The 25,816-nt window shown below is 38.4% G+C and overlaps 2 protein-coding genes across 10 annotated transcripts in view; both read right to left on the bottom strand.

Moving 5' to 3' along the window:
* LOC106881740 (unconventional myosin heavy chain 6) overlaps window positions 1-25,816 on the bottom strand; it is a 261,243-nt gene that overhangs the window by 119,508 nt on the left and 115,919 nt on the right. For 2 of the 4 annotated variants that reach the window (XM_089341740.1, XM_089341739.1), the window contains exon 3: window positions 25,109-25,386. The exons of the other annotated variants lie outside the window; for them this stretch is intronic. The gene's annotated coding sequence lies outside the window, so the exon portion shown is untranslated. The remainder of the gene's footprint in view (window positions 1-25,108; window positions 25,387-25,816) is intronic. 4 annotated transcript variants of the gene reach the window in all.
* Window positions 1-25,816, bottom strand: part of LOC106872470 (tonsoku-like protein) — a 119,883-nt gene that overhangs the window by 63,041 nt on the left and 31,026 nt on the right. For all 6 annotated transcript variants that reach the window (XM_089341732.1, XM_089341730.1, XM_089341735.1 and 3 more), the window contains exons 5-7: window positions 20,682-20,856; window positions 12,898-13,003; window positions 9,657-9,817 (exon numbers count right to left, since the gene is read on the bottom strand). In XM_089341732.1, the coding sequence (XP_089197858.1) occupies window positions 9,657-9,817; window positions 12,898-13,003; window positions 20,682-20,856 (442 nt within the window). The remainder of the gene's footprint in view (window positions 1-9,656; window positions 9,818-12,897; window positions 13,004-20,681; window positions 20,857-25,816) is intronic.

Here is a 25,816-nt window from a genome sequence, read left to right as displayed (position 1 = left end):
TTCCGTCACACAGTACATCATTTCTCTCTGCCTATCTCTCTCACTCTATGGCTGCCACTGTGTATGTATGTATGTATGTATGTATGTATGTATATATATATATATAAGCAATGTTAATTCTCTAAATGAAGTATTAACAGTAACTGCACGATAAAGTGTAGTATATTGCCACTTAAGTGTGGCTGACCCCTAGGGGTGGATGTTACTGTTGCTTTTAGCCCCAGGAGGACATCTCCTCCAGCTGATCCGTTCGTGCTGCAGATGTTGGTGAGAGGGATAACTACCCTTGGCAAACAGGACACAGTCGTGTGTCGATAAGCCAGCTGGAGGAGATGTCCTCCTGGGGCTAAAAGCAACAGTAACATCCACCCCTAGGGGTCAGCCACACTTAAGTGGCAATATACTACACTATATATATATATATATATATATATATATATATATATATATATATTATATGTATTTATTTTCTCCTAATTAATAAATAACTTGGACAAAATAAATTGGTTAATAGATACCAGGGTAGCAAATATCACAAAATGACTGTGGTGTAACTCCTGTTTATGAGGTAGAAACTCCTTGTTATTTTGGGTACTTGAGTATATATGAATTTAGTGAATGGAGTAAAATGCATGTGTTAACTGCATACTTTTATTTCCAACATATGTTGGAAATAAAAGTATGCAGTTAACATATGCGTTTTACTCCATTCACTAAATTCATATATATACATATATATATATGTACACACACATATATATATATATGTATGTATGTATGTATGTATGTATGTATATATATATATATATATATATATATATATATAAATATATATATATATATATATATATATATATATATATAAATTTAATGAATGGAGTAAACCGCATATGTTAACTGGTAGAAACTCCTTTATATATAAATTTATATCTACTCAAGTACCCAAAATATCAAGGAGTTTCTACTTCATAAACAGGAGTTACACCACAGTTATTTTGTGATCTTTGCTACCCTGGTATCTATTAACCAATTTATTTTGTCCGAGTTATTTATTAATTTGGAGAAAATAAATACATACAATAAAATATATATATATCTATATATATATCCCTCTCTCTGCATATATAATGCATTTGTAACATGCAGTCAGCTGCTAGCATAACCTTAAATATACAAAAAGCTTGGTAACTATTCACGCTGCTAATATCAACATCAGGAACCCCACCCGCTTCCATTGCCACCACCACCACCACCACCACCACCATCATCACCGTTATCAGCAGTCATGTGAGTATGGGACAAATGCATGTAGCTGCTGAGAGCAGCACAGTCAAGATACCATACACACAAACAAACAAACACAAACTGTAAACATGCACTTATACAGACACACAAATTCAAACATACATACATATACATACACAAACACACACAATAAACATGCATTTATACAGACAGACACACAAAACATGCAAATTCATATATACGCACACACAAATATATATATATATATATATATATATATATATATATATATATATATATATATATATATATATATATACATACACATATATACATATAAACATATCATCATCATCATCATTTAACGTCTGCTTTCCATGCTACCATGGGTTGGACAATTTGACTGAGGACTGACAAGCCAGACAGCTGCTCTGGCAATGAACACACTCAGACAGTGCTGTTAGTGCTCCACTGGCACAGGTGCCAGTCATCGAGTATGGTTCAATTACGATTTTGATTCCAATTTCACTTGCCCCAACAGGTCTTCGCAAGCAGAGTTTAGTGTTCAATGAAGGAGAGGTTGGCATGGGTGCCAGTAGTCGGATTTGGTTCGATTTTGATTTTAGATTTCAAATTCCAAATTCCAAATTCACTTGCCTCAACAGGTCTTCACAAGCAGAGTTTTTAGTGTCCAATGAAGTAAAGATATGAATAAGTGAACTGGCTACACTTCTGGCAGAGGCCACAGATTATGCTCTCACTTGCCTTGCCCTACCGAGATTCAATTTACTTATTGATGTCATTACTTCATCTATTGAGGGTGTGGTTTAAAGAGCCAATGATAGGTCTTTGTTGCATAGTATCAATCACTGTTTCATCCACAACTGACTCATGGTTTAGGAGTTCAGAGAAGTGTTTGATCTAGCGACCTGTGATTTCTGTTGATTTAGTAAATACAGTGGAAGACTCCTTGGAAAGCAAAGGAGCTGATGTGGAGCTCTTAGGCCCATAAACTTCCTTCGTAAGATGGTAAAGCTTCTTGCTGTCATTGGCATCAGCAGTAGCCTGAACATCACGAGCAAGATCCTCCCACCAAGTGTTCTGCATCTTCCTGAGAGATCGCTGCAGAGATCCTGAGAGATCGCTGAGAGATCGCTGATTTTACACTGTTATAGTGGGCAAGTGCTAGATTTCACTGCACAGCAGAAAGTCCTATCTGTAGCAATAGATTGTGAGCACGGTGCTTTACAACCAACAGTCAATGAACTTCAGCATCATTTTCATCAAACTAGTCTCTGTGTCTGGCAGCAAAGAACCTGGTCTCGAAAATCTTCCCATGCTGCAGTATTTTCAATGCTGGACAAGCGAGTCTGAAGCTCTTTCCTCAACACAGCATCATGGACATTCAGATATCGAGAAATGCTGACTGGGCCTCTTCTCTCTTTCACCCTAATCATCATCCAGAACTTTGCTCGCAACAGACTGTGGTCTGTCTAGCATTCCAATCCATGAAAGGACTTGACATTACAAGTGTCATAGATATCACACTTGCGAATGATGACATAATCCAGCAAGTGCCAAACTTTAGACTTTGGATGCATCCACGTTATTGTGTGATCACCTTTGTGCATAAAATGAGTGCTTGCAATGTAAACACCATGTTCATCGCAAAGTTCCAGCAGCATGAGACCATTGCTATTCATTTCCCCTACACCAAAACGTCCTAAAGAGTTCCATGTTTGCCAGTCTGTTCCAACCCTGGCATTGAAATCCCCCAGTAGAATGACTTTATCAGAATTGGGGATTTTCCTAAGTATGGCTCTCAGCTGGGTATAAAAAATAGTTTTTATTTCCATCACAACTAGTCAAAGTATGTGCATTGGCACTTATTAGAGTAGCAAACTGCCCACCTTTCAGGTGCAATTGTAGAGTCATTAGACGTTCATTTATAGGAACAGGAAGATCCCTCAACTTCTTAAGGATATCAGATCGAACTGCAAAGCCAACACCAGCCTCTCTGTGCTCCTCCTTTCATTTCCCCTTCCAAAAAAAAGGTGTACCCAATTCCTACTGCCTCAAGCTGACCATCACCTTTTACATAAGTCTGTGAAACTAGATCAATGTTATAGCGGTTCAGCTCATGAGCAACAAGTGCAGTGTGCCTTTGAGGCCTACAATCACTCTTATTATCCAACAGTGTGTGCACATTCCAACAGGAAACGTTCAAGTTCCATCCAGATTTTGTAAATAAAAGTCTCTTTGTTTTTCGAGCACAGGGTGGACATCCATCAGTCATGCTAAACTGACCAGATATAGAAAGACAGGCAATTTTTGCTTCACCTATTCTAGAACCTCCTCGGCCTCCTGGTGAGCAGTGCCCTCCCCAAATGGACACCCATGCAGCAACTGAATCTTACGACTGTCTTGGGCGACAAGGAGACTTTATGTTTAGCATGGGCCACCTACGTGCAGGTTGGTGACTACATGCTTCCAACAAGTCAGGTCTGCATGCTTCACTATGTTCCCATCGCCGCAGGACTTCCAACTAAAAAATTAAATTAAAATATACTAAAAATATAAAGAGTAAAAGAGAGAGAGTAAATATATACTAAAAATAAAGATACGTATATACTAAAAATAAAATAAATATATATAAGGAAAAAAATAAATAAAAAGCACGTATCGAGCAGAGGTCAGCAATGCCTGTGCAGAGTTTTAGGTCCAATAAGGCTTGCACAACACCTCATAGACCCTCTCCACTCTATTGACATTATCCAAAACAAGCCGGAACAAGATGTCTGGTGCCAATATGAGTTGCAGGCTCAGGGATGTAGGAGTGCCGTGATCTCTAGCGCAAACCAAAGATTCCTAAAATGTCCAATGCCATTCCCTGTATATCTGGTTTTATATCAGAGTGACCATCTCCTAGAGATATCCTTCAACAGAAGCTGAGGGGTGCATCACTTCCAGTGGTCTTTGAGCACACCGGACACCATCCCAGAATTTCTGCGTACCCGTGCAATAGCTAAATAGCCGTTGAGCTTGCACTAGGTTCATCCGACCTTTCACAGGTCTTGTTTTTAATTCCGCTGGGTTTCTAGCAACCCTCCTCACCAGGATAGCCTGGTGGGGGTGCCAGTTTAGTCACCAGCAACCCAACCATGCAACAGGTTGTACTGGATTCCATGTTACCAGTGGCAATTATGAGAGCCTCAAAAGTGACCTATCATATACATATACCACATATATATACATACATACATATACTTATATATATATAAACACACACACACACATACATACATATACTTATATATATATAAACACACACACATACATACATACATACATACATATACTTATATATATATAAACACACACACATACACATACACACATACATACATACATACATACATACATACATATACTTATATATATATAAACACACACACATACACACATACATACATACATACATACATACATACATACATACATACATACAAACAAACAAACAAATATACAAGCAACATACACACACATTCTGGGAAAATTTTTTTGGAAATTTTGCAATTAAGGAATTCAGAGAAAAGATCACTATATGGAAATGAAATGAAACTCACTGAATCACATACAACAATTTTTAATGATAACCTAAATAAATGTTAACAGCCACTTACTGATGGCAAAAACAAGAAAAAAGAGTAGGCCTTTTTTTTCTCTCTGTCTCTCTCCCTCTCTTTTCTCATTTGTTGGATGGTAGACAAATGCCACTCACATATTCCTATTACCCGCAAAATGTTATTTTTCTCAAATTATCTCACTGCCTATGTTTTTTCTGTCATCAACTTGCAATTAATTACACTGGTCAACACACATTTTGCTGACTTCGGGGTTTGTGGTTGTTTATAGTTAATTTTGAGATGCTGATTTCGAATATGGCATCCATTCTTTTTTCTAACACATCAGGATTTCATTCTATAGCATACCTCTATTTTATGATGTACCGTATAAATAATTTACTTGGTCAGGATAGTTTACAAAGTCTTATAGCTTCAAACCATAGGATATAATGTCAATAGAATATGAAAGGTAAGATAGCATTGTTAATTTTCTAATGTGATAGCTAAAATGTAAACCATCATATACATACTTTCTCTCTTTTCTCTCTTTTACTTGTTTCAGTCATTTGACTGCGGCCATGCTGGAGCACCACCTTTAGTTGAGCAAAGCGACCCCAGGACTTATTCTTTGTAAGCCTAGTACTTATTATATTGATCTCCTTTTGCCGAACCGCTAAGTTACGGGGACGTAAACACACCACCATCGGTTGTCAAGCGATGTTGGGCGGGACAAACACAGACACACAAACACACACACACACACACACACATATACATATATATATATATATATATATATATATATATATATATACATATATACGACGGGCTTCTTTTAGTTTCCGTCTACCAAATCCACTCACAAGGCTTTGGTCGGCCCGAGGCTATAGTAGAAGACATTTGCCCAAGATGCCACGCAGTGGGACTGAACCCGGAACCATGTGGTTGGTAAGCAAGCTACTTACCACAGTCACTCCTGCGCCTATGGAGTAAATAAAATCATAACATAAACAATTAAATATAAGAAATAATAATTTCTTAATTTATGTGTTAATCCCCATGTACCCAGACTTTGTGGACACCTTAAACACAAATAATTGACTGACTGAATGGCTAACTGATAGACAGACATACAAACAGATATATATATATATATATATATATATATATGTATCAGAGTAAAATGACAGTAATATGAGACAGTAAAATCTCATTATAAAATCATCACCGATAGATTTCAAATTGTTCTCCAGTTAACTCTAGCCCTATAGGCTGTTAACTCCCTTCCTATTTAACCTCATGTAATTTTCCCCTCACTATAGAACTTCCTTTCTCTCACTAGCACAAGTACAATTCTCACCCCACCACTTCAAGCTGATAGAAGGAAGGAAGCTACTTAAGACATAGCTTAATGGTTTTAAATAGTCAACGGCAAAGGATTGGCTCCTACAAAATCAAACCAGAGAAAAAAGAAAGAAAATACCATCCCTCCCCCATCACTGTTTCTTCAGTAGCATTTGGCAGATTTTCATGTGTGTCTGTGTATTTTTATATGTATGCATGCAAATCCAAAAGCGTTTGTATATATCTTGTTACACACACTCATTCACAACTACAAGAACATGTGTGTGTGTTTGTTTCCATGTGTAAATATGTATCCTTGTACACAAGTCTACATGTGTATGTGCTCGTTTCCATATGTGTATGTGCATCCTGTTACATACATATACACAAATGCACATAAGCACATACTTATATGAACATGTACATCTGTGTATACATGTGTGTGTGTGCGCGTACGTCATGGTAGGGGAACACTATTCACATAGGCAAACTGCCAAAGATGGCAGTTTTCTGGGAAATCCAACAGAGCAAAAATTCTGTGAAAAACCCAAGCATGTGACTAATGTATGTTTTTATTTATGTATTTATTATTGCAACATAGACATGGCTGGTAGGTTAAAATGCAGGTCTTGCAACCACAAGGTTTCAGGTTCAGTGCCACTAAATGGCATCTTGAACAAATGTCTTCTACTATAGCCCCAGACCCACCAATGCCTTCTAAGTGAATTTGGTAGATGGAAATGGGGATACATTGCATAATGTGGTCCTAGATATCCAATAACATCCAATAATGTGGTCCTAGATATCCAATAATGTAAAGTAAAAAGAATGGTAATGTGAAGATAGATAGAATGACTTTAAATCATGGTTTTATTCATTCGAGGCCGACTTGTTTTAAAGAACACCAACAGCAGCAGCAGCAGCAATGACAATAACAACAACCTTTGTCCTTTCTTTTGCCACCCCCACCACCACAACCGTTACTGCCGCTGCCTCCAAAACATGAACAAGCGAATGAGGGAGGCCTCTTTACAGTAGCTCAGCCTGCTGGAAATGATAGCCAAGCTTTCTTCACATAGCACCCATCTTCTCAGTCAGCAAAAGACATTAGATCATGTAGAACTAAATATATTATGTCTAAAAACAAGATGGGATGATCATGGCTGGAACATTCTTGAGCTAAAAAAAAAAAAAATAACCCTTTCCCTCCATTTTTTTATTTTTTATCCTTGACCCAAATTCCTGAGAAAATCAAGGGAATGGTTTTTTTATCTCTCTTTTTTTTAGGGACCACTTTTTATCTTCACATTCTTTTTAGATATTGATTTCATATATATGAAATTTAGCTGCTGTTTCTAACCGCCAAAGCAACCATATAGAAGTTATCTTGTTATTGTTGTTGTTACTGGGGAAATTTTACTGCTATTTCCGGGCAAGTCAAGTGAAATATGGTACCTGTCAACAGGGAAGTCTTTATGCTAGAAATAGCTGTTAGATTTCTCTCAACTAAAGCCCCACTAAAACCACAAAAAAAAAACTTGCACTCTGTCAGTTATGATGACAAGAGTTCCAGTGGATCTGATCTATGGAACACTCTGCTTGTGAAATTAACATCGAGTCACTTGACTTGCAGTGGTGTGTGTATATGTGTGTGTGTGTGTGTGTGTATATATATATATATATATATATATATATATATATACACCCTCCCACATACCCCACCTACCTCCAACCTCTGCCTACCTACATACCCCACCTCTACCCCCACCCTCAGCCTAACCCACATCCCACTGTGCTCTCCCCACCTCCCAACACCATCACACCACACCACGCTACACCATACCACACAACACATCACATCACAACACCCACCCACGCACACACCAGCACTGACCAATTCCCATCCCCACATTTTCACACCTTCACATGCATACGTTAAGATCACCAGCATTCTCTCACACACACGCACCTTCGTTTTGGGATCACTACTACTTTGTTATCTACCCTTCTTCTTAACTCTCCTGTGTGACCCTTCTATCTGGTATTCGCCATGACAGATCGCTAACCACTACACACATTTTTTTTCTCTCCTTGTTTCTCTGCTTGTTTCTTTCTGTGGAAGAGCGTAGGCTTGAAACATTAAAGACTTTCTCAATTTCCAAGCTGGGTGTTATATCTATTCTTCAAATTTCTTTGAAATCGGAAATATATGTATGTTCACTGGGTTTGTAAAAGAGAGCAAAGCTACAGGAAACCAAAAAACGAATGATCACAATAAGCAGTCAGCTACCCTACCCTAGTTGTTACCATTCCCCAATGTAAGATTCCTTACCATACAAGTGATGGTCACAGCTGTAAGTTGCATTAGGAATCTATAGCAATTGGAAGTATAGAGAAATTTAAGATGTTTGCTTCTCAGTCACATGGTTCTGGGTTCAGCCCTACTGAGTGACACCTTGAGCAAGTGTCTTCTACCCTATTGCTGAGCTGACCAAAGCCTTGTAAGTGGATTTGGTAGATGAAAACTGTAAGAATTCCATTGTTATCATCAGCATTACCATTTAATGTCTGTTTTCCACGCTGGTATGGGCTGGACAAATTACTTGGCACTGGTGAGCCAGAGGACTGTGCCAAGTTCCACTGCCTGCTTTGGCATGGTTTCTAAAGCTGGATACCTTTCTTAGTGACAACAACTGTAAAGAGTGTATTGGGCATTTTTTACATGGCCCCAGCCCTAAGGAGGTTACCAGGCAACTCACAAGACACGACCTCTCAACTGAGGTGTGGAGACATTTTGAGGGAGGTCCAACCCATGCCAGCATGGAAGGCAGATGTTAAACAATGATAACGATGATGATGTGAGTGTAAGTGTGTGTATAACTATGTCTCCTTGGATTGACACTGTGTGATACAAGGAGTATTGTTCCTTTCTGCCATACAAGCAGTATTGTCCATTTCTGATATTTTGTGAGAACACATCTGGCCAAAGGGAAATACTACTTTGCTTGGAAACAAGTAAAGGTTGGTGACAGGAAGGGCATCCAGCCATAAAAAATCTGTCAAACCCATGCAAGCATGGAAAAGTAGTCATTAAAACAATAAGGATGATGTAAGCATTTTAAGAGAGTATCACATAAAATACACCATTTTGAGCGTGGCCGTTGCCAGTACCGCCTGACTGGCCTTCGTGCAGGTGACACGTAAAAGCACCCACTGCACTCTCAGAGTGGTTGGCATTAGGAAGGGCATCCAGCTGTAGAAACTCTGCCAAATCAGATTGGAGCCTGGTGTTGACATCCGGTTCCACCAGTCCTCAGTCAAATCGTCCAACCCATGCCAGCATGGAAAGCAGACGTTAAACGATGATGATGATGATGTCTGAAAACCAAGTCAAAATAGAGTACAAGACTGAATGAAAAGGAGTACAAAATATCAACATACCACTTTAAGGTAATATCTGATGGCTAGTTTGTAGAAAGACAAATCAACAGAGTAATCCGCTAGCATCTCATATTGTTTCATCAGGCTCTTGATACTCTCACTATCTGCTAATTTTTTCTCTAGTGCTGTCAGTTTGTCCTGGACTATTTCACTCTTCTGAGCTGTTGGAGAAGAAAAGATTGAAGGATTTCTTTAAAAAAATTTGTTTATTATTATTGAGTGCAAGAACAATGCACACCATCAAAGTGACACTGGGGTATAAATATACAAAGTCCAATATACCCACCATGGCTACCTGTCTGATAAGAGTACACCATGCATCACAACTATATGTGCACAACATGGTGATATTATTATAATTATAATTATAATTATTATTATTATTATTATTACCACCAAGGTGGTGAGCTGGCAGAATTGTTAGCATGCCAAACAAAATGCTTGACGGCATTTCATCCCTCCTTATATTCTGAATTCAAATTCCACTGAAGTCAACTTTGCCTTTCATTATTTACATGTTTTTAAGTTACGAAACAATTGTGATATTACAATTTTCTTATTGCTAAATAAGTTTCATCAAACTATTTCTGTCATACAATGTAACCTCGTGGATATTGGTGGCGATTTTTTCTTCCTCCGTTTTTCCCTTCTTTGAACTTCTCGTTTCCGACGAAGAGCTCCGCTCGAAACGTCATACTCTCTCTCTTTCCTTTCCCGAGCGTCTAGTAACATTATCTGTATCACGTCCTCACGTTGTTGTTTTTTGTCTTTTTCCTTTTTTTGAACCTATATATATATATATATATATATATATATATATATATATATATATATATATGTATGTTTATGTGTATTTCTGTCTAAAAGTTTCAACATTATAGTTGTAAACAAGAGTCACCATCATACAAGAAGTGTCATATATTTTTGGTCTTTTGTGAAAACATGGCCAAGGGGAAATATCACCTGGCTTAGAAACTAGTGAGGGTTAGCAAGAGGAAGAGCATCCCATTGTAAAATATCTAACTCAACAAATTCTATCTGACTCATGCAAGCATGCGAGAGTTAAAACAGCAACAATAAGAATGATGCTGACGATGATGACAACGTATAATATATAAGTATCACTCCTCCTATCACAGGAGGTCATCAAGTAAGCATATAAATAATTGCTTAACCGCAAATTAAGACATTCCTGGAAGTATGAATAATGGTGGTAAAATTTTTTAAAATAAATAACGTATATTAACTTCAGAAATTAACACATTTGTTATCATATTTCGGTAGAAATACACTAGCATTTGTCTCAATGAATTTTTAAAATAATAAAGGATTTAAATAACTTAAGTCATTATTAATTTGTTGTTTGGAACATAAATTAGCAGGAAAAGTTGATTAGGTTTACATTTAGACCACCTTAAAACAGAAAGTTCACATAAAAACAGAGTTGAAGTGGATTGGTTTTGTACAACTAAACATTTTCTCAGTGTGTCGAATAAATAAACATCTAGTAAATAAACATCTACTTTTAAAAATATGAAACACAGGAGAGATGGTTGCTAAAAGAGAAGAGTGCCTCACTAACTTTGCATGTCTTTTCCACATGTTATATTTATAGAAACTAAATATGTTTGTTAACCTTTTTGATACCAACTCACCTGAAAACTGCCTCCAACTCTGAAGTACAAATGTCTTGTTTTCAAAAGTTCTCGTTTAAAATCTTCCACCAAACTATCGTCATAATTTATGTTCCTAAAACCAGCTTAATGATAACTAATTTTACTAAATTCTTTGCTATATTTAAAATTAATTGAAAGAAACACTGAGCATCTCAACAGAAATATGGTAACAAAAAGGCTAACATATTTTACATGATTTCCATATATAGATATATATACATATATATATATATATATATATATATATATGGATGTTTTCACTTTCATCGGCAGATCGAGAATTAATTTATTGTAACTAAACACTTTCAAACTTCGGACACTGGTAGAATGTGTCATATAAAACATCTTTTACTCTTAGCATTATTGAGAAAAGTTTCTATTTATGAAGTTATTTCATGTTAAAGTTGCCGTATTTCGGTAATTTCAACCCATCAATGATGTGTATTCAGCTGAATAAAATTACTGCTGTTGTTTGTCAACAACTTCTGGCAGTCTATATTTCATTTGTCACTGTTATTTATGACATATTTCATCTCAGTTACATTCGTATGAATAAACAAGTGTATCTGAAGCACGTTTACTTCATGACACCACCATAATCGTTTGTGCATTTCTCCTGCTTTTTAAGAGGGGGGGTCCTGTTTTTCAGCTACTATTTTCAGATAAACCTCTCACCACAATTTTTTTTTCGAAAATTATTGTTTTTCTTAAATTTTTTTTTTTTTCCCAAAAACCCAGCTTTTCAGATACGGAGATTCTGGAAAATTGCCAAAAATCGGAATTTTGAAATTTTTTGGCCCCCTTACCCCACCCCCTCCAATTTCTTCATTTTTTTTCACTTTTTTCCTTAACCTTAACCCTAAATCCTTAACTCTAACACCCTAACCCTAAAACTAAAACCAGTACAAACACACGAACGATGTCATAAATATTAGTGACAAATGAAATATACACCACCGATAGTTGTTGTTGACAAACAACAGCAGATACCCTTCCTAATGCCAACCACTTCACAAAGTGTACTAGGTGCTTTTTCAAGTCACTGGCACAAGTAAATAACTTGCAAGACAAGACTCCTTGATCGAAGGATGTGGTTTATGCTAGGTGTTGTGGAATAAGAGTATGATAGAGGAACAGGATCAGGTGTCTTGCTGTAAAGGAGATACATAGCTACCCCAACTAGAAAAGTTGAGAGATAGTTGACATAACACTATTTCCTTTCTTTTGTATAGATATCAATACACTGGGTTATGATGTATTTCTCAGCATTGATTTATGGATTTATATTGAAGAGTAGAGATAGATTGAATTGAGCGTGGCCGTTGCCATTATCGCCTGACTGGCCTTTGTGACGGTGGCACGTAAAAGCACCCACTACACTCTCTGAGTGGTTGGCGTTAGGAAGGGCATCCAGCTGTAGAAACTCTGCCAAATCAGATTGGAGCCTGATGTAGCCATCTGGTTTCACCAGTCCTCAGTCAAATCGTCCAACCCATGCTAGCATAGAAAGCGGACATTAAACGACGATGTATTATTACATAGATTTATATCAGAAAATAACTCACCAATGCTATAAAATTTTTTCAGTTTCCTGTCATCATTGAACCCAATATTAACCAACTTTTTCAAAGAATGGCGTGCTACACCATATTGTCCAGCTTCGAAGCATATCTGGAAAAGCAATGTGAGAGAAACCAAAAATAGGGCTTAGATTAGCAAAACATAAGTATGGACATAAAAGGAAGTGTAGTTGTTTAAATAAACATAGTCACCAGTAAGTATAGTCTTGAGTCCTAGGACTCGTAGGGCTGGTTGCCTAGATTCCATGGCATATAAGTAACCAAGATCATAATGTTCCCCCTGAACAGGACACCAATCCATTGCAGTGTTACCCATTTATAACTGAATGAACTGGAGCAATGGGAAATGAAAGGCTTTGTTCAAGAACACAATGCACCACCCAGTCTAGGAACTGAAACCATGATCTTGCAATCACGAGTGCAACACTTTAGCTACTAGGCCGCATGACTTCACAGTTATAAGAAGGAAAGGAAAAGAAATAAAAAATATTCAATATTCATGGCTACATTTCACCTACAACACTGGGACTCTCTTCCAAGACATGGAATTCTCTCTTCTCTTTCAACTACAGTATTTGATAGCATAAAAGACTCATGAACATAGATGCACCCCAATTTCAGCATGTAACATTGGCCAAACTACACATATAGGACTTAGGGTAATTTTTTGAGATATTTTTTAAGGAAACTATGCATCTTATATGGCCATCAAACACAGCAGATCATGTGGAACTCTTTCTTCTCTTTTGGATACATTTCAATTGTTGTTCTTGGCACTCCGTCGCTTACAACGTCGAGGGTTCCAGTTGATCCGATCAACGGAACAGCCTCCTTGTGAAATTAACGTGCAAGTGGCTGAGCACTCCACAGACACGTGTACCCTAAACGTAGTTCTAGGGGAGATTCAGCGTGACACAGAGTGTTACAAGGCTAACCCTTTGAATTACAGGCACAACAGAAATAGGAAGTAAGAGTGAGAGAAAGTTGTGGTGGAAGAGTACAGCAGGGTTCGCCACCATCTCCTGCCGGAGCCTCGTGGAGCTTTAGGTGTTTTCGCTCAATAAACACTCACAACGCCCGGTCTGGGAATCGAAACTGCGATCCTATGACCGCGAGTCTGCTGCCCTAACCACTGGGCCATTGCGCCTCCACACATTTCAATTAGAACATACAGAACTCTCTCTTCACTCCCTTATGGTAATTACAACTATTTAAAGACTCACATTATTTCATCTTACATTAGTTATCACTGATAGCAGAACTTAAATAGTTTTATTTATTCTAGATTTACTTTGTCCAAAATATAACACCAGTTATCATTAAAGATAAAGGACCATTGTTAAATTAGATTTTCTAGAGTGAAGTGAATTAAAAATTACTAAATCTGTATCCTGTTGTATAGGATACCAGTCATTAACTAAGGACTAATCAGCAGTGTTAAACTGGGTGATACATATATTTATGTATGTATGTCTGTGTGAGTGTATCTTTGTGTCTTAAGAGTTGTAAAAAGGTTGTCATTGTCATAGAAGTATTGTCATTCATTTCCCGTATTCTACGAAGAGCCAGAGTGCTGATGACCAGACTCTGTGGCAACGCTTTGGGTTAGGTCTCCAGTCTAATGACAACATCCTCCCAACTTTACATCAATCACAGACATCATGAAGAGAATTAAGGAAGCTGATCCTCCATTGACTTCGTCGTTTCGTTTAACGTCCGCTTTCCATGCTAGCATGGGTTGGACGATTTGACTGAGGACTGGTGAAACCAGATGGCTACACCAGGCTCCAATCTGATTTGGCAGAGTTTCTACAGCCGGATGCCCTTCCTAATGCCAACCACTCAGAGTGTAGTGGGTGCTTTTACGTGCCACCGGCACGAAGGCCAGTCAGGCGGTACTGGCAACGGCCATGCTAAAAATGGTGTATTTTAAGTGCCACCCGCACAAGAGCCAGTCCAGGGGCACTGGCAACGATTTCGCTCGAAAATCCTTACACATGTCATGGGCACAAGTGCCAGAAAGGCAACGCTGGGCACAGGTGCTATCCCGATTTCGCTTTCACTTGCCCCAATAAGTCTTCGCAAGCTGAGCTTCGTGTAAAAAAAGTCAGTTAAAGTAATATTAACAGATGGTCTAAAATAAACATCTATTTCAGCTTGTCCACTATCCTATCTGCTTTGACAATCAAGATCTAAGATCTCTAAAATTAGGCCATTCAGGCTAAACATCATAATTTGCTTCTTTTTTTTTTATATCTATATATTTTCTGCAATATAAGCACAAGCATGGCTGTGTAAATAAGATGTTCGTTTCACAACTATACGGTCACAGGTTTGGCCTGATTGACTATATCCTGAGACTAACCAACATCTTGAGTAAAATTGAGAAACAGAAACTGCAGAAGTTTAAATACATACATAATATATAAATTTACACACACACACACACACACACATACATCCATATATACATACATCCACCCATCCATACATAATATATAAATTTACACACACACACACACACACACACATATATCCATTTATGGATGGGTGGATGTATGTATCATCATCATCGTTTAACGTCCGCTTTCCATGCTAGCATGGGTCAAATCGTCCAACCCATGCTAGCATGGAAAGCGGACGTTAAACGATGATGATGATACATACATCCACCCATCCATAAATAATATATAAATTTACACACACACACACACACATACATCCATACATACATACATCCATACATAATATATAAATTTACACATACACACACACACACATACACATACATAATATATAAATTTACACACACACACACATACATACATCCATCCACACATCCATACATAATATATAAATTTACACACACACACACGCATACATACATACTTACATACATACATCGACATCGTTGTTTAACATCCGCTTTCCATGCTGGCATGGGTTGGACAGTGTGACAGGGAACCGGCTAGCAAAGAGCTGTCCAGACAACAGTTGTCTGTTGTGGAATGGATTTTATGGCTGTGTAACCTTCCCAACACCAACCACTTAACAGAGTGTATTGCTTGCATGGGTCAGACAGAATATAATGAGTCAAATTTTCTATAGCATGACGCCTTTCCTGTTGCCAAACCTCACTGAGTAAGGTAAAGTAATATTCCCCATGACCACAGACAATTGGGAATGAAAGACACTACTTGCTTCACAGAGATACTTGTTTACAACTAGCGCATGAAGTCAAGAAGCGAAGATAACACACAGATACACATATCGTCGTCGTTTAACGTCCGCTTTCCATGCTAGCATGGGTTGGACGATTTGACTGAGGACTGGTGAAACCAGATGGCTACACCAGGCTCCAATCTGATTTGGCAGAGTTTCTACAGCTATGTAATGTATATACACAGGCACAGGCACAGGCATAGCTGTGTGATACGAAGCTAGCTTCCCAACCACATACTTCCAGGTTCAGTCCCATTGCGTAACACCTTCGTCAAGTGACTACTACTGTAGCCTCAAGCCGATCAAAGTTTTGTAAGTGAATTTGGTAGATGGAAACTGAAAGAAGCCTGCCATATATATATACAAGACAGGCTTCTTTCAGTTTCTGCCTACTAAATCCACTCGCAAGGTTTTGGCTAGAGAAGTAAATGTTTGTCTCTAATCCTTTCGCTCGAGTCCATAATAGGCTGTACACCCCTGTCTGAATGGTGCCACGCCCTGCTGACATAATAGCAAAGGCATTGCCACAGAGAATGACAACAACTCTACCACTTGAGAGCCACATTTCTGAGATGGGCTGCCGAGCAGGTATATTAACCAAATATACTGTATTGTGGATTCATTCTAGCTGATCTTATCAATTGGTTTCACACTGGATATTACTTAACAGTGCTGTTATAGAATATCCAGTTATTTTATATCTAATGTGAAACTGATTGGTAAGATCAGCTGAAATGGATCTATAATACTGTATACTTTAATTAATAATGTGTATGTGTATGTTAGTGGAGGCACAATGGCCCAGTGGTTAGGGCAGCGGGTCGCGGTCATAGGATCGCGGTTTCGATTCCCAGACCGGGCGTTGTGAGTGCTTATTGAGCGAAAACATCTAAAGCTCCATGAGGCTCCGGCAGGGGATGGTGGCTAACCCTGCTGTACTCTTCCACCACAACTTTCTCTCACTCTTTCTTCCTGTTTCTGTTCTACCTGTATTTCAAAGGGTCAGCCTTGTACACTGTGTCACGCTGAATCTCCCTGAGAACTACATTAAGAGTACATGTGTCTGAGGAGTGCTCAGTCACTTGCACGTTAATTTCACGAGTAGGCTGTTCCATTGATCGGATCGACTGGAACCCTCGACGTCGTAAGCGACGGCGTGCCAACAATGTGTATGTTACTATCTCTTTTCCCCCGACATCTCATGATGGTCGTAAGGTGGTCATACAAGTAGTGTCCTTCGCTTCCAATCTTTTATATGTCTGGTCATGGGAAATATTACTTTACAGGAAACAAATGAGGATTGCAAACAGAAAGGGCATGCAACTGTGGAAAGATTTATCTCAACAAATTCCATCCGATCCATGCAAGCATGAAAAGCGGACATTAAATGACAATGATGTAATATTTCTTAATTAGGGGAATATCACAAGGTAAAATATAAATGATTAATTTGCACATGATCTATCACTAAATATTCCTCTACTTCTCCTACATAATTGATCAATTTGTTCTAACATAATTCTTAATGCTTATTAATTTGTTCTAATTAAGTTATAATGTGCATTCTATTCAATACAGGAAAAACATATAGATGGTAGGAGAAGCAAATTATCTGAAGTTGCCAAATTCCACAACTCTGAGCTCAATCTTGTCATATGACAGGAAATAAAATTTTGTTCCTCTATATTATTCCATTCAATACCTTATAAAGAAAATTAACAATGTAATTTAATTGTATTATTTGTATGTAACTGTATGGACGAAAGAGCAGGTGTAGCTGTGTGGTTCCAGGTTCAATCCCACAGCACAGTATACACATCTGACAAGCTTCTTTTTCCATCTGATCTGAAGCTTTAGCAGAAGACAATAATAGCCCAAGATACCACTTGTTATCTAAAGCCTTAGATGAACCTAGGTAAAGAAGGCAAGTCATTGAAGTGGTAGGAATGGCGCTGAGAGGACTTTGATAAACTTAACTGAGTAGGTTAATCATCATCATCATCATCATCGTTTAACGTCCACTTTCCATGCTAGCATGGGTTGGACGACTTGACTGAGGACTGGTGAAACCGGATGGCAACACCAGGCTCCAATCTAAATTTGGCAGAGTTTCTACAGCTGGATGCCCTTCCTAACGCCAACCACTCAGAGAGTGTAGTAGGTGCTTTTACGTGTCACCTGCACGAAGGCCAGTCAGGCGATACTGGCAACGGCCACGCTCAAAATGGTGTCTTTTATGTGCCACCCGCACAAGCCAGTCCAGGGGCACTAGCAACGATCTCGCTCGAAAATCCTACGGGAGCCAGTCAGGCGGTACTGGCAACGGCCACGCTCAAAATGGTGCATCTCATGTGCCACCCGCACAAGAGCCAGTCCAGGGGCACTGGCAACGATCTCGCTTGAAAATCCTACGGGAGCCAGTCAGGCGGTACTGGCAACGGCCACGCTCACTAATAAGTAATCAAACAATCAATTACTCTCTTACTTGTTTCAGTCATTTGACTGTGGCCATGCTGGAGCACCGCCTTTAGTCGAGAGCAAATCGACCCCAGGACTTATTCTTTGGAAGCCTAGTACTTATTCTATTGGTCTCTTTTGCTAAACTGCTAAGTTACAGGGACGTAAACACACCAGCATCGGTTGTCAAGCAATGTTGGTGGGGACAAACACAAACATATATACACACACACATATATATATATATACATATTTACGATGGGCTTCTTTCAGTTTCCGTCTACCAAATCCACTCACAAGGCTTTGGTCAGCCCGAGGCTATAGTAGAAGACACTTGCCCAAGGTGCCACGCAGTGGGACTGAACCCAGAACCATGTGGTTGGTAAGCAAGCTACTTACCACACAGCCACTCCTACGCTAGTCAATTTATCATCATCATCATCTTCATCATTTAGTGTCCATTTTCCATGCTGGCATGGGTCAGACAGTTTGAATGACACTGGTAAGCTGGAGAGCTGTACCAGGGTCTAGTCTGATTTGGCTTGGTTTCTACATCTGGATGTCCTTCCTAATGCCAACTGGTTAAATGGTTAACCAATTGATGAATAAAAAAAGATACAAAATAGAACCAGCGTGTTTATGTGTGTTTACAATTGACACAATGATCCTTCTAAGACACACTACAACCACCACTCCATTGGTTATGATGATGTGTGTGTCCCAGTTGATCCAATCAACAGAACAGCTTGCTTGTGAAATTAACCTAGAACAGGCTGCAAACTTCACAGACATGTGTAACGTTAATGTTGTTATCAGGGAGATTCAGAATGATAAATAATGTGACATGGTTGGCCCTTTGAAATACAGGTACCACTACTCATTTTTGACAGCTGAGTGAAGTAGAGCAACATGAAATAAAATATCTTGCTCAAAGACACAACATGCCGCCAGATATTGAACTTATCACCTTACAATCATGAGCCAAGTACCTTAACCACTAAGCCACAGGTTTTTCACTCTATGTAAATCATGGAGACAGCTCAAGTCACCCTATTCCACACTCTAGTCAGTCACAGAGTTTTATTGTAGAATTCATTCCTCTACCCAGACAATATAGGCAGCTCAACAGGTTAAGATTACTTCTGACATGTTTCATAGGAACTAACTCACTCCCTTCCTTTAATCGTAGAATGCTGTGGTATTTCACCTGTAATGAACGCAACCTATGAAACCTAGAGTCATACACAGCAAATGACGTTTGTCGAAGAAAACAGCAACTTAGTGAATGTGAAACAAAAAAATGAAACAAATGATTGATTGATTGATTAATCAAATGTTTAATGAAACAATCGATTAGTTAATTGGTTAAATAGTTAACCAATTGAGAAATAAATAATAAAGAAGTGGAAACAATTAGTGTGTTTATATAATTGGTATAATGACCCTCCTAAGATACAACAAAACTAATTCATGCAAAGAAGAGAAAGAAAACTCTTAATTTTTTTCTGCAGATAAGATTCTCAGATAAGCAATCAGTACACTCTGTGGAGTGGTTGGCATTACGAAGGGTATCTAGTCATAGAAACCATGCCAAAACAGACAATGGAGCCTGGTGCAGCCCCCAGTCTTACCAACTCCAGTCAAACCATCCAGCCCATGCCAGCATGGAAAACAGATATAAATGATGATGATGATGACGATGAACAGAGATGCGGACTGTACAAATTGCAATGCAGCTAAGTTAGACGAACAGTAACTGTGAATCAAGGTACAGGAAGAAAGGTCTTTTCAAGCCAAGGTGCATGATAAATAAAATACACTTGGTCTATGCTGTAAAGTGGTTGGTGATGTGAACAGCATCTAATCATAAAACCATGACATATGCAGCAACACAGAACAATAATGTTTTTTTGTTTTTGTGTGTGAGTGTTGCGGTTTATGCCAGGTGATTAAGGACCATGTTAGGAGGAAGGCGGATGAGATACTTACCCAAGCTAAATAAGTATGGAAGAAAATAGATGACATGGTGGTGGTGGTGATGATGATGATGATGATGATGATGACGACGAATCCGCTGAAAAATAGCTTACCTGGAATTTCAAGAGGTAACTGTCAGTTAACAGTTGTTTATTATCTTTCATCTTTAGTGTCGATTTTATAGCAGATTCTATGTGTTGTAGAGCAACGGAAGAACTCCCAACCAAATTGTAATGGTCGGCCAACAGGAACTGACACCGAAACAATTCTTCATCCAAACCATTTGTTCTGCAAGTGAGAGAGAGAGAGAGAGAGAGAGTGACAAAAAGAGGAAAAATTAAATTCCTATGACCCTTAGTTACTCCCATGACAGACATGCTGTCACTAACAACAAGCAAGGGTCTCACTCTCAGTCTACATCAGGGGTTTTCAAACTGGGGTCCGCAAGGACAAGACAGGGGTTCCGTGGACAGCAAATACTTTTTATGGGCAATTTGATTTTATATGTTTTTTAATCGAAATCTTTTAATTGACAATAAACCTATTTGTTAAATACTGTTAAATAAACAAATGTAAAAATATATGTTATTTTAAGCAAATATTTATGTATAAATTTCATAAGCGTTTATAAGGGGGTCTGTAAGGTAAAGTCTGAAATATAAAGGGGTCCACAAGTCAAAAAGTTTGAAAACCCCTGGTCTACATTACTCATGTTCATTGTGATTACCTCTAGATATTTATAATCTTCAACCAATGAGAAACACTATGGGGTCACTCATTATCAAACCACAAACTGCCATCTTAAAAGAAGAAGGCCACATTTGATAAGTTCGTCTTGGGTTCAGCAAACCATGGAATAAAAAGATAGGACGGTCAGAGCTGGATCCTTGATCATAGATCTACTTTTGCTGGACATAATGTGGCTTAAGATAAAATCTTGAAACGATGGAGTGGTCACTGCAGATATGATTTTAACCATAAGTCTGCCCAGGCAGTGCTGACCTGGGGTGAAACAACAACAGCAAATTTCCTCATAGTCATCATCATATAATGTCCACTTTTTCATACTTAGACAGAATTTGTTGAGGCAGATTTTCTACAGCTGGATGCCCTTCCCATCACCAACTCTCACCTGTTTTCACGCAAAGTAACATTTGCCTGTATTTAGACATGTTTTTCATGTAAGACTGGAAACAAACCACATTGCTTGCATGATGAGGCTCACAGCCAGCACATCATGATAAATCAAGAGTACATTACACACATGCATATGATGGGTTTCTTTCAGTTTCTGTCTGCTAAATCCACTCACAAGGCTTTAGTTGGCCCAGGGCTGTAGTAGAACACACTTGCCCAAGGTGGCATCCAGTGGGACTGAACCTGAGACAACATAGTTGAGAAGCAAACTTCTTAAGCACATAGTCATACCGGCACCAATTAAATGACAAATGTGACAAAAAAAAAATACAATTGCCACCACTACACTTTCTATTACAATAATCACAACCATTATTACTACAAACTGAAGTCTCATTGTGCCATAACACACCTCTGTCCCACAGTAACTTGTTGATTTGTTCTTGTAAGAAAGTCCTAATAAACGAGTAACAAAAGGCTACATAACAACAAAAACAAGATCAACATAGCTCTTACTCTTCTTTCACATATTTGTAGCTGACTAGCTTTCTGCTTGTGTGAAAAGACCTTACCTAGATCAGTTAAAAGCAGACAAAAAATATTTATTTTAAGAAGAAAAAAATATGATTATAAAATGAGAAAAAAAACAATTTAAAAAGGATAAGATAAACTAATAGATACAAATTCTTGTTTGAGATAACCAAGGAGTTATTTAATCTCTTGTGCCCTTCCCAAATTGAACAAATTTGACCTGCTTTTCAAGTATGTTGTCACAATCTGCTAAACGTTTCATACTGAGAAATCGGTCAATCACAAAATATTTTATTTCATAAATTGTTTTTTTTTGTTAGAATGTATTTTATGCATTACAGATATATAGGTTTGGCTCATGACATCTATCACTATTCCAAATGTAAATTAAAATCCAGTGAGAATGAGAAGGTGACAGACACACTAACCAGTATATACAGGGTGTTCACAAAACCTGGATACATGGGGACGAACACATACTTTTAAACAAAAGTAAAAAAAGGGAAAATTATTTCTTATATTTAATTATTTATGTTATGATTTTATTTACTCCATGTACCCAGACTTTGTGGACACCCTGTACATATAAACAGGATGGTCATGTTTGAAACGTCTTACAGATTTGCATGATCAGAGCTCGACAAAAGCAACAGCAGTAAGAAGCTATTTTTGTTTATTGGGCTTTTTTTTATCAATGTACAACAGTATCCTCATCCTCCTGACCATCATCATCACCATTTAACATCTGTTTTCTATGCAGGCATGAGTTGGATTGTTTGACAGGATCTGCCAAGCTGCAGGGCTGCACCAAGCTCCACTGCCAACTTTGGCATGGTTTTTACAACTGGATGCCCTTCCTAATGCTAACCACTTTACAGTCTGTACTGGGCGCTTTTTTCATGTGTCACCAGCATCAGTAAGGGCGATCTTACGGCACGAGTCCTAAATATCGGCCTTTTCCGTAAAAAGTGTCTTCGGCGATCTTTACCAAAGATCAACCTTTTCCGTAACACCCGCATGATCTTCACTACGGCGTTATGGTTAGGGTTTTAGTGTCAGGGTTAGGGTTAGGGTTACAGTTAGGGATGGAATTCCCTAACCCAAACCCTAAAACCCTAACCCTAACCCTAAACCCTTCAAAATAAATCGCGCTCTCTATATGTCTTTTGCTTTTATGACGTTGTTTCCCTGTTTCTCTCCAACACTTTTTACGGGAAAGGCCGATCTTTGGTAAAGATTGCCGAAGACACTTTTTACAGAAAAGGCCGATATTTAGGATTCGTACCGTGAGACCGCCTTAGTAAGTTCACCAACACAGAAAAGAACAGGGAAAATATTCCCCATAATTAAGTAGGGGGGAGCATTTGGGAGAGGTCCTTATGCCAAGTGTTGAAAGGATAAAGTACGAGAGAACAAGCAAAAATGTCTTGCTGTTGAGGAGATACATAAAGGGTGGTTTGACAAATATAGTAGCAATGGAGTACCAGAGTAAGCTCTCAAGGTACAAGAAGTGAAAAATATTTCACTTAACCATTTCTCTAATCATTCTCATACCAAACATCCCAATATCATGAAAAATTTGTATTTTCTCAGCCACTTTCCCTTCTTTCACCATCGTAAAACCTGTCCAACTGAGCTAATAAAAGGGGTCGCATAGTCACTTAACTTACCAGAAGAAGCAGCTTAAAGTCTCCCTTGAATTATACTCTACCATCTTAAGAAAGGAATGTCTATAATGTTGTCTAGATACCTCTACAGAGACATGGTTGTCAAGACTGGAATGTCTGTGATTATAGGTCCACTTAATCGGGGCTGACCTAGGGCTAAACAGGTACAATATCAACACCAAAATTGTCACAACAACCATTAGCATCATTATGACACCATCATTAAGGAAACAAGTAGTAGCAGCAGCAACAACAACAACAGCCACCACCAACACTACCACCGCCGTCGCTGCCACCACCACCATCACCATCACCAGAACCACTGCATTCACCACTACCCCCCATTATTACTGATAAATTAATGGTACCACCAATACCATAACAGTGAATCCCACATCCAAAAGCACTTGACATGATTTTTTAATATGCCTGAGCAAAACGAACACAAGAAAATGATAATGATCAGAATTTTAATGAGTTTCATGTTACTCATAAATTACTTTGTAATCAAAAATAACACTAACTAACGATTTTCCATTACAAACTCTTAACAAGGGGCTGGATTGCCAATTCATAGATCACAGGTTCAAATCTCGACGGAAGAATAACATTGGTTGTTGTTTGGCCTCAAGTCTACTCTGATTAAACAGACATACGATGAAACCTCTCCCACCATGACGGCCATGTCTTTTATTCAAACATAGTGCATCTAAGGCAGATTTTGGCTGTTGTTTGTGCATAGAGGTTCAGAATAGCTATGAGATTCAGAATAGCTTTGAGGTTCAGAATAGCTATAGAGGTTCAGAATAGCTATAGAGGTTCAGAATACAACAATGACTTTCAATCAGGGGCCTTAGCAAAATTTTTGGGTGCCACATGAAAAAAACTGGACATTTGGGGGATCTGGAGAAATTTCTGAAAGATCTGTTGTAATTATGAGACTAATTCCTTCTACATATATTCTTGGTATCATACCTTAACCCCTTTTTCTGCAGAACACCCCTTCCATTCCCTAGTACACCCTCTCATTTTGCCAGTGACGGGGGTGGATCTTGTCTTGCAAGTTACTTTATGACCTCATTAGTACCAGTACCACATAAAATAAACACCCAGTATATTCTGTAAAATGGTTGACATTGGAGAAGGCACCTAATCATAGAAACCATGTCAAAACAGACACTGGAACTTGGTACAATCCTTTGAACTGCAAGCCCCTATCAAACTGTAAAATGGTTGGCATTGGAGAAGGCACCTAATCATAGAAACCATGTCAAAACAGACACTGGAACTTGGTACAATCCTTTGAACTGCAAGCCCCTATCAAACTGTAAAATGGTTGACATTGGAGAAGGCACCTAATCATAGAAACCATGTCAAAACAGACACTGGAACTTGGTACAATCCTTTGAACTGCAAGCCCCTATCAAACTGTCCAACCCATGCAGTATGGAAAGGAAATGTGAGATGATGATGATGATGATCACTATATATTCAAAATATTGAATTTTATGAAAATTTACTACAATGTATTATCTAGTTACTAAAACTGAAATACACTTTCCTTTCCTCGAGGCAGTGTGGTTGAGTCAGGTGTCTTCTACTATAGCCCTGGGCCAACCAAAGCCTTTTGAGTTGATTCAAGAGACAAAGACTGTGGATGTGTGTCTATAACCTGTTTTCAACAAAAGCAATCTCTAGTTAGCTTACCACTGGCCACCTTTTTACACACACCCACTTCCTTGGAAGAGTATAGTAGACTTGAATGTCTTCTTGCATTTTTCCTGTTGACTGGTGTCATTGAGAATGTTTGGCCGAGGTACAGAGACACTTGCTTAAGGTCTTACCAAACCTATCACTGCTTGTACCAATGGCAATAGGTGGGGTTTGAACTCAGAATGCAAAATGTGGAAACA

This window comes from Octopus bimaculoides, chromosome 25 (assembly GCF_046866305.1).
Source record: "Octopus bimaculoides isolate indiv1 chromosome 25, ASM4686630v1, whole genome shotgun sequence".
Taxonomy (NCBI): Eukaryota; Metazoa; Mollusca; class Cephalopoda; order Octopoda; family Octopodidae; genus Octopus; species Octopus bimaculoides.
Note: the sequence above shows the minus strand (reverse complement) of the source record. Positions and strands in the feature narration are given on the sequence as shown.